At 39.4% G+C, this 10,120-nt stretch overlaps 1 protein-coding gene across 1 annotated transcript; it reads right to left on the bottom strand.

Annotated features, from left to right (window-relative positions):
* Positions 1–971: 971 nt before the first annotated feature.
* LOC103520286 (neurobeachin-like) lies at positions 972–10,000 on the bottom strand. The gene is made up of 6 exons (XM_026831472.1): positions 9,831–10,000; positions 9,613–9,721; positions 8,577–8,746; positions 7,891–8,038; positions 7,311–7,533; positions 972–1,135 (listed from the first exon to the last, which is right to left on the bottom strand). The coding sequence occupies exons 1-6, from the start codon at positions 9,911–9,913 to the stop codon at positions 972–974; spliced, it is 897 nt and encodes a 298-aa protein (XP_026687273.1). The 5' UTR covers positions 9,914–10,000.
* Positions 10,001–10,120: the final 120 nt, after the last annotated feature.

The raw sequence follows: 10,120 nt of genomic DNA, 5'->3' as shown, positions 1-10,120 counted from the left end.
GATAAGCAGAATACCTGCACCTTCTCAAGATATCTCAGTTTGTGGTAGGTATAACTAATTGGAATAGAGACAGCGTGTGCTAACGAGGCTCTACTTGGAACCCATTACAGTCGTATGACAGACAGATGGCAGACCAGCCGTCACTTGGCATTGCAACATGCCTGGCAGTCTAGTTCTCAGTGGCAGCTCATTTACATTTTCAAATATTAAAATACCTCCTCATATCTTTTCTGATTAAAAAATAATAAAACAGAATGTGGTGCTCATATCGACCTGTGCGGCTCAGACCAGCCGTCACTTGGCATTGCAACATGCCTGGCAGTCTAGTTCTCAGTGGCAGCTCATTTACATTTTCAAATATTAAAATACCTCTCATATCTTTTCTGATTAAAAAATAATAAAACAGAATGTGGTGCTCATATCGACCTGTGCGGCTTTGGACGAAAGATTTTCGCTTGTTCAAAGGGAAAAAATACAAGAAACAAACGGTGATTAGTACTTGAGGAGGCCTGCGAAATAAGGGGCAAATTTTAAAGAGAAAACGAGGAATAGTACTTGAATATTCGAAACTACCCTATTGTACTAAAATTGTTTCAAAATTTCAAATGTATTCAAAACTGATCAAAATAGTGATGAAACCATAATGATAGGATTGATAAAAATTCTCTGTAATAAATCCACAAAATAATCTGTATAGGTACAAACATTAAGGACATGGAAGGGGCCCAGATATTGTTTCTGGGCGTCCAAGGGGGTTTTAAAAACCCCACTCCTTCCAACACCGTGAGACAGGTGCCATGCCTATCTCACGGACACGGTAAAAAGCTAAAATCATCATTGATTATACGACTCAGTTGACTTGTACTAAAGTAGGTACTCAATTGACTTTGATTCATTATACAACTCAGTTGACTCATGCTGAATGACTCAGTTGACTCATGCTGAATGACTCGATTGACTCATTATATGACTCAATCGACTCGTTCCGAATGACTTACCTCAGGATCCGTGTTCCTAAAGTCCGGACAGTCCTCATCCACCTCGAAGTAAAGTTCCGTGGAGGTAATGGACAGAGTGCCTTGAGCAGAAACCCCTGGTGATATCAACCGAGCCCTTGTGCTGATGTTAACAGGACCTGAGAACAGAATTCACAGTAGAATAGAATTCATAGTAGAATAGAATTCACAGTAGAATAGAATTCATAGTAGAATAGAATTCACAGTAGAATAGAATTCATAGTAGAACAGAATTTACAGTAGAATAGAATTCATAGTAGAATAGAATTCACAGTACAATAGAATTCATAGTAGAATAGAATTCACAGTAGAATAAAATAGAATTTAAAGTAAAAAAAAAAGCTTAAAGAATTTTGTACTTTAACCTATACAGATAAGGTTCGTTCTCGGAACGGCTGTCTTTCTCCTAACCTCTCCTCCTCTTCTCTTCGATTTCGGGATGGTAAGACCTCACTACTGATAGTCCCAAATATCGTTAGAGAAATACAGGATAAAATATTTATAATTTCTTTGTTGATAGTTGATTTTAATTTATTAATTTAAATAATTAATTTATTAATAGAGTTTCTGTGTTTGTTTTTCTTCTTTATCGTGGATATCTCCAGGTAGTGCTTAGTGTGTGTAGGCTTCGAACATCGTGTGAGCATAACGTAGAACATGAATCGTCTTCAGTTCTCAGATAAATTTTCATTTTTATTTTTACTTGTTATTTATTTATTTTTATTGATGATTATAATTATTTTTGAGCCCCGGACCTCCAGCGTGCAAGACTGGTGTGCTAAGCACTGGGGTGGGTAGTTTGGTTACAAATAGCATTAATTTCTGACATAATGACAGAGCTTTCAGGTAAGTGGCAGAGAATGTCCAAGGAATTTCCTTCGCTCAGATCGACATCTATCTAGATCTTCAATGGAAATAGTAAAATGATCCCATATTGCCGATGGTCAAGGCTAGCTAACTTGGTTGCTTGGTTTACAACAACGGACTAAATTTCGATGTATAGGTATTTAGTGTAAAAGTGTATTTAGTCTGCGACGCTAATGACACCGGGTATGATTCTCAATTTTAGTCTATTGAAAAATCATGGTTGCTTGGTTTACAACAACGGACTAAATTTCGATGTATAGGTATTTAGTGTAAAAGTGTATTTAGTCTGCGACGCTAATGACACCTGGTATGATTCTCAATTTTAATCTATTGAAAAATCATATCTAACGTATTACAGAATGCACCAGAGTTGACCCCAAGGAACGCAACATGCCACTGACGTTGAATAATGAAGAATATTAATTCCAAGTTAATCATGATTAACATTACGTGTATAATAACCCTATTGGAACGCAACATGCCACTGACGTTGAATAATGAAGAATATTAATTCCAAGTTAATCATGATTAACATTACGTGTATAATAACCCTATAGCTCTATAATAACCCTATATAGGGCCCTAGAATCTAGAGATCAGGTTCCCTAATGCTCGTTCCTAAACCCATAAATCATACTGGCAGGATATGAAATACTTAGCGCCCATCATGCTATTATTGGCGTGCAAAGGGTTACACGAGTACTCGTACCTACATACCTACCTAGCTTTAGAAGATGGAAACCACCCTCGTGATATAAAGCTTCGGTGGCGTAGTAGTCAAAGCGCTCGCCTGGTAAAAGGCAGACCGCGAGTTCAATACCAGGCAAGGCATGGAACTGACCACATAATAGCAGGCATTGGTCGGACTGCAAGAAAAATCAACTGGACCCCACAGATGCAAAAACCTTTGAACCAATCAGAAGGTGCCTTTGTGAGGTGTTCTTTACTCGTACGTAAAGTGTCTTTACTCGTAGGTACAGTGAAGATTCGATGATGTAGTACAGATTTGGAAATACTGTATCTACTCAGAGGGTTGGGCAAGTTTAAAAACCCTATAGACAAATCTAGCAAAATCCTCTTTAACCATCCTCGTGATATAAAGCTTCGGTGGCGTAGTGGTCAAAGCGCTCGCCTGGTAAAAGGCAGACCGCGAGTTCAATACCAGGCAAAGCATGGAACTGACCACATAATAGCAGACGTTGGTCGGACTGCAAGAAAAATCAACTGGACCCCACAGATACGAAAACCTTTGAACCAATCAGAAGGCGCCTTTGTGACGTGTTCTTTACTCGTACGTAAAGTGTCTTTACTCGTAAGATTCGATGATGTAGTACAGATTTGGAAACACTGTACCTACTCAGAGGGTTGGGCAAGTTTAAAAACCCTATGGACAAATCTAGCAAAGTCCTCTCCTACGAAGTGTAACTATCTAACTACAATGTAGCTACAACGATTATTTCAAAACTACAAGGGCCATTACAAAATCTCTCCCCTTGTAGTGTTAGCAACACAAAATGCAAACACTACCATCTACGAAGTGTAACTATCTAACTACAATGTAGCTACAACGATTATTTCAAAACTACAAGGGCCATTACAAAATCTCTCCCCTTCCTTGTAGTGTTAGCAACACAAAATACAAACACCACTATTCCGTAAGAATTATTTGTGTAAACAAACATAATCACAGTGATAATAATAAAAATTAATATTCATCCTCACAGAGCAGCCAGTGTGGATTGTTTATTATTTTTTATGTGTAACAGACACAGTGGTGGATTCGAGATTTAGAAGACCGAATAGAATAGAATTGTCTGTTGGGATAGGACTGATTTCTGGTTCACGAGACTGATTTTTGATAGAGGGAACTGTAACTGTTAAGGTCTTATCGTCCCGAAAGTGAAGAGAGAAGGAAGACAGGATAGGAGAAAGCCAGCCGTTCCGAGAACAAACCTTATCCTTTCAGGATTAAATCCGCCCCGGGCGGGAATCGATTTATGAAAAAGATAGGAGCCCGGGATGAAGGATCGGAGGGATCCAATCAAATGTAAATAATTAATAAAGGAATTTTATTTGTATTTTGTAGATTTGATATCGTTCCCGGGTGAATCCAACATCTCGCTAAATTGTATGACTTGACTTGGACTCGAACCTCCAAACTCCAGATCCGGAGTCCGGCTAACCACTACACCACTGATGACGGATCTCTGGAGTGATCGGATTTATCAAGATACTAAAACCAGATATATCAAGATACCAATAGTAGTGCCACAAGAGACCCTACAGACAAGCGCCACATAAATCAAACCCGAGGAAATCAATTACCAGCTCTCGCGTAGAGTAGACCTAAACATCTTGGTATATCTGTAGAGAGCTCACATACAGCATGGCTCAGAAGTCCAAGCCAATAGATGGTGTTGAAATTATACCCTTACAGCCCTTACACCCAAGACTTCAAAAATGTAACATAACAACAGACTAATGTCACCACATTATTCAGAACCTAGAAAAAAGAAGAAGAAGAAGAAGAAGAAGAAGAAGAAGAAGAAGAAGAAGAAGAAGAAGAAGAAGAAGAAACAAAATTTCAAATTTCCAAGCCGTTCAAAAGTTCTTACAAGGGGTTCGCTAAGACTTCTGAGCCATGCTGTATATCTATGTTGAGCTGAGATAAATCTAAATACAGGACTGATATATATTACATACATAATAGCTATATACTATATTACATAATATCTACATTATGGTTTGGGATTTGGACCCCGGAGCGACTGCGGTAGTTTGACCCTAGACCCTAAGTATCAATGAGAGACCCTAAGTATCAATGAGAGACCCCAAGAATCAATGAGATCAATCGCTGGGTGATGAAAGATCAACACGGGAGTTCCTGGGGTATATCTAGATCTAAAATGAATGGAAATGTGATCCGCCAGAGAAAAAAATTCCAAGTATACATAGAGATATAAATTCAAAATCATGTCTCCAAGAGTTCAATTTTTGGCGATCTACATCATTAGATGATCGACAGAGCTGATTTTTGCAGGCTACCTCACTCTAAAATCTAAATACATAAGAAGGTTAGAAGTTTGATTTATCTTGTATTTAAATTTTAGAATTTCAGGGGTGATTCCTTTCTACTACCAAAGTCGAAATTACGTCAGGAATGTCTACTATTTTAAATTTAACAAAGCCACGAGTGAACAAGACACAAATGAGAGCCTGGAAACTACGTATGTATGCAATGTGCCATGTTTACAAGAAAATTTTACCGAACACAAGACGTGTTGCAAAGAAATGATCCCGCCATGGGTTTTAGGGTTTTACGACTTAATTGAGGTTGACTTGTTATACGTATTATATGACTCAGTGGACTTAAACAAGCTGAGCCCGTTAATTTGATATACAGGTCGACCAGGTTTCGATACGTCATTACGTCCTTCTATGGGGATAGACAGACTATGGGAGACTCTAAGAATCAATGAGATCAATCGCTGGGTGATGATGAAAGATCAAGAAGGGAGTTACTGGGGGATATCTAGATTTAAAATGAATGGAAATGTGATCCGCCAGAGAAAAAAGTTTAAGTATACATAGAGATATAAATTCAAAATCATGTCTGTCTCCAAGAGTTCAACTTTTGGCGATCTACATCATTCGATGATCGACAGAGCTGATTTTTGCAGGCTACCTCACTCTAAAATCTAAATACATAAGAAGGTTAGAAGTTTGATTTATCTTGTATTTAAATTTTAGAATTTCGGGGGTGATTCCTTTCTACTACCAAAGTCGAAATTACGTCATACTATTTTAACTTTAACAAAGCCACGAGTGAACAAGACACAAATGAGAGCCTGGAAACTACGTATGTATGCAATGTGCCATGTTTACAAGAAAATTTTACCGAACACAAGACGTGTTGCAAAGAAATGATCCCACCATGGGTTTTAGGGTTTTACGACTTATTGAGGTTGACTTGTTATACGTACGTATTATATGACTCAGTGGACTTAAACAAGCTGAGCCCGTTAATTTGATATATAGGTCGACCAGGTTTGGATACGTCATTACGTCCTTCTATGGGGACAGACTGACTGACGACACCGAAGCGAATACAATAGCCCGTCCACTATACCTTTTTATTACTATCGTAATAATAAAGGAAGGACGGGCTAAAAAGGTTCAAAAGGAACGATTGCACCATAAACATAGAATTTACGACTCACTTAGTTCACTCTCTATATGACTCAATTGATTCATTATATGACTCAGTTGACTTGTACTAAAGTACTCAATTGACTTTGATTCATTATACAACTCAGTTGACTCATGCTGAATGACTCGACTGACTCATTATATGACTCAATCGACTCGTTCCGAATGACTTACCTCATTTTTTATTACTATCGTAATAATAAAGGAAGGACGGGCTAAAAAGGTTCAAAAGGAACGATTGCACCATAACCATAGGATTTACGACTCACTTAGTTCACTCTCTATATGACTCAATTGATTCATTATACGACTCAGTTGACTTGTACTAAAGTAGGTACTCAATTGACTTTGATTCATTATACAACTCAGTTGACTCATGCTGAATGACTCGATTGACTCATTATATGACTCAATCGACTCGTTCCGAATAACTTACCTCAGGGTCCGTGTTCCTAAAGTCCGGACAGTCCTCATCCACCTCGAAGTAAAGTTCCGTAGAGGTAATGGACAGAGTGCCTTGAGCAGAAACCCCTGGTGATATCAACCGAGCCCTCGTGCTGATGTTAACAGGACCTGAGAACAGAATTCACAGTAGAATAGAATTCATAGTAGAATAGAATTCATAGTAGAATAGAATTCACAGTAGAATAGAATTCATAGTAGAATAGAATTCATAGTAGAACAGAATTCACAGTAGAATAGAATTCACAGTAGAATAGAATTCATAGTAGAATAGAATTCATAGTAGAATAGAATTCACAGTAGAATAAAATAGAATTTAAAAAAAATCTTAAAGATTTTTGTACTTTAACCTATACAGATAAGGTTCGTTCTCGGAACGGCTGACTTTCTCCTAACCTCCTCTTCTCTTCGATTTCGGGACGGTAAGACCTCACAACTCACTACTGATAGTCCCAAATATCGTTAGAGAAATACAGGATAAAAGAAAGGTTTCTTACTTTCCCCCCCAAAATTTCCATGCTTTGTGCTACGACACAGGTCACATGCGTCTAATGTAGCAGTTGTTTCATTGCTACGAAATAAAAACGGCGGTGGAACACTCATCTTTTTTTTTTTCTTTTTTTAAGTACGAGTATTTCTTACTTCCCTCCCCCCCCCCAAAAAAAATTTCCATGCTTTCCTCATTTGTATAGTTTTCTCTCCATATAAACTACATTGGAAATCCCTAGGGATTACTATATTACAATCCATGCTTACCTGTAAGGTCTATATCAATATCACCACCTCCTTCTATCAGCTCACTATCGTCCATAAGTTCACTACAAGTGTTAGCACCATTGGCTTGGGATGATTGTGATACCACGGCAACTTCTCCTTCTATCAGCTCACTATCGTCCATAAGTTCACTACAAGTGTTAGCACCATTGGCTTGGGATGATTGTGATACCACGGCAACTTGAGCATGAAACTCTTGATTTGCCTGCAGATGAAACATTTACACAGATATACAGCATGGACTTACTTTGCGGTAGGTATCTTATAGTCTGGCTGGGGAACTTTAATTAGAGAGTATACCAGCCTGAATTTCCCTTGCTAAAGAAATAGCAAAGGTTGAGTGCGAAGGGCATTCACTCGTAAAATTTGTAGCCAAAACCAAATGTCAACCCAAAGCAATCACCCTAGTTAGGGCAGATGAGAGGCTGACGAAAAACGCCGACCCCGTCTGTACACGTGAAAAGGCGAAGAAGAAGAATAAAATAAAGTATTGAGAAATCTCTATAGAAGTAAAGAGAAGTTAAAGTCCTATTAAAAGAAACACAAAAGAAAGATAACTCACATGGGCTATGGCATCTTCAGGCACTTCTTTTTGAGCAACTTTCTCGAGGGTAGCGTTGGGATGCGAGGTACCACGAGGATTTCGTACAAATCTCTTACGTCTCCTGGCATCATCTTCCCAGGAGTCCAACTTCCAGAACTCTTGAGTCCTAAAACACGACATAATTACCGTAAGTTAGTCCGAAGAGATTTCCAATTAATATCTACTTAATATGTGCCTTAGTGGCTTTGGATGATAGACGGAAATGGAGAAGCTAGAGTAAAAGAAGAAGAAGAAGAAGAATATGTGCCTCGGTGGCGTAGTGGTCAAGACACTCGCCTGGTAAACAGGAGGGCGTGAGTTCGATCCCAGCTGAGGCATGGAATTTTATCCTCGTTTATTTGAGAATTTTACCACATAATAATGGAGCTCTAAGGATTAGGTGGTAGAGAACACCTCCGGCGTTAACCTCGCCTAGTGGTTACCTTCCACTCTAGAGTCAATTATTATTTAGCCCACTTTAGATATTCAGCTAATAACACGATGTGCCTCAAGTGTTTAAATGCGCGGTCTATCCGACCAGCTTAGACCCCACCTCACTGTGGACAGATCCCGTAGTGGCAACCTACCTCAACCTAGAGACTGCTTGATGTGGCAAGCGTTAACAACAGCAATCTATGCTTAGGTACAACAAATTTCTGACTCACCTGGCTGCCTCGTTATACGCCCAGGCTCCGTGCTTGTTGGACAAAATATTCGACACCTTGTCCAGGATTCGACCCGCGGTCCCCTGATCCCTACGCCTAGCGGCTGATATCAGATGATCACACAGTCTCTCCTCGTCCCTCCTCTCTTGTAGCGTTTGGGCACAGTGTGACTTAAAACAAGGAATAGACAATTAATAAATGAGGAAGATGAATGCAAACTTTGAGATACTCAATTAATGTTAATCAACCTTGCTGGAGTGGGAAAAAGTAAAGAAGAACCTTACTGGGGGGCCTTGAACAGGGAATGCACCAGCTTAGTCTGGCTGGGGGACTTTGAACAGGGAGTATAAAAGCCTGAAATTTCCTTTGCTAAAAGTTCAGTGCGAAGAGCACTCGCAAAATTTGTAGCCAAAACTAATTGTCAGGCCTAAGCATTTACCCTAGGACTGATTGAGAGGCTGACGAAAACGCCGACCCCAAACACGGCAAAAGGTGAAGAAAAAGAGGAACCATTTAATTTTTGATTAAAGGGGTAAGAAAAAAAAAGAGGTTTGACAGAGGGAACTGTAACCGCTAAGGTCTTATCGTCCCGAAAGCGAAAAGAGAAGGAAGACATGATAAGAGAAAGACAACCGTTCCGAGAACGAACCTCATCCGTTCTCTGAACCACTAGTCTGTTATATTACCTCGAACTCAGCATGTTTCAATACATCATCTGCTCGCATTCGGTTCAGTATGAATTCAGCTTCATTAGCAACTCGCACGATGTGATCCTTCATGGCGTGAGACAGGAGTCTGAAAATAATGGCATAGATAGATTGTTAATTAGAAGTAGTTATTTTTCCTGCTCTATGACTTTGAAACATCACCCAAGTAAGCGCAACTGATCTATTACATTACTCACCTTCCCTCATTGATGAGCTCTATGAAGGCAAGATCCCAAAAGCGAAAAGAGAAGGAAGACATGATAAGAGAAAGACAACCGTTCCGAGAACGAACCTCATCCGTTCTCTGAACCACTAGTCTGTTATATTACCTCGAACTCAGCATGTTTCAATACATCATCTGCTCGCATTCGGTTCAGTATAAATTCAGCTTCATTAGCAACTCGCACGATGTGATCCTTCATGGCGTGAGACAGGAGTCTGAAAATAATGGCATAGATAGATTGTTAATTAGAAGTAGTTATTTTTCCTGCTCTATGACTTTGAAACATCACCCAAGTAAGCGCAACTGATCTATTACATTACTCACCTTCCCTCATTGATGAGCTCTATGAAGGCAAGACCCGCATGTTTCTGCAGTGAAGTTTGCCATTCTTGAGAGCACAGCAACATGACAAGTTCCACTACTGATTGGGACTGTTTGAATGTGACCAAACCTTTGCCTTCCAGTAGCAACTCTTGACCGTGAGTACCCACCTGGAAAAGAAGAAATAAAATTTTAGAACCATGAAGTTTTATTTTCGGGTTCGATTCCCGCCCGGGGCAGATTTTATCCTGATGGGATAATGTTCGTTCTCGGAACGGCTGGCTTTCTCCTAT

The sequence above is a fragment of the Diaphorina citri genome, unplaced genomic scaffold, assembly GCF_000475195.1.
Source record: "Diaphorina citri unplaced genomic scaffold, Diaci psyllid genome assembly version 1.1 scaffold3417, whole genome shotgun sequence".
Taxonomy (NCBI): Eukaryota; Metazoa; Arthropoda; class Insecta; order Hemiptera; family Psyllidae; genus Diaphorina; species Diaphorina citri.
This window is presented reverse-complemented; position numbering and strand designations above follow the sequence as displayed.

Bases quoted from the DNA above. Each gene is read 5' to 3' on its own strand.
- LOC103520286 (XM_026831472.1), bottom strand. From the start codon at position 9,913: ATGTTGCTGTGCTCTCAAGAATGGCAAACTTCACTGCAGAAACATGCG. The intron at 8,039-8,576 runs GTGAGTCAGAAA...GTCGTGTTTTAG, and splicing joins GCGTATAACGAGGCAGCCAG to GACTCAAGAGTTCTGGAAGT. The intron at 7,534-7,890 runs GTGAGTTATCTT...TTTCATCTGCAG, and splicing joins CTGAAGATGCCATAGCCCAT to GCAAATCAAGAGTTTCATGC.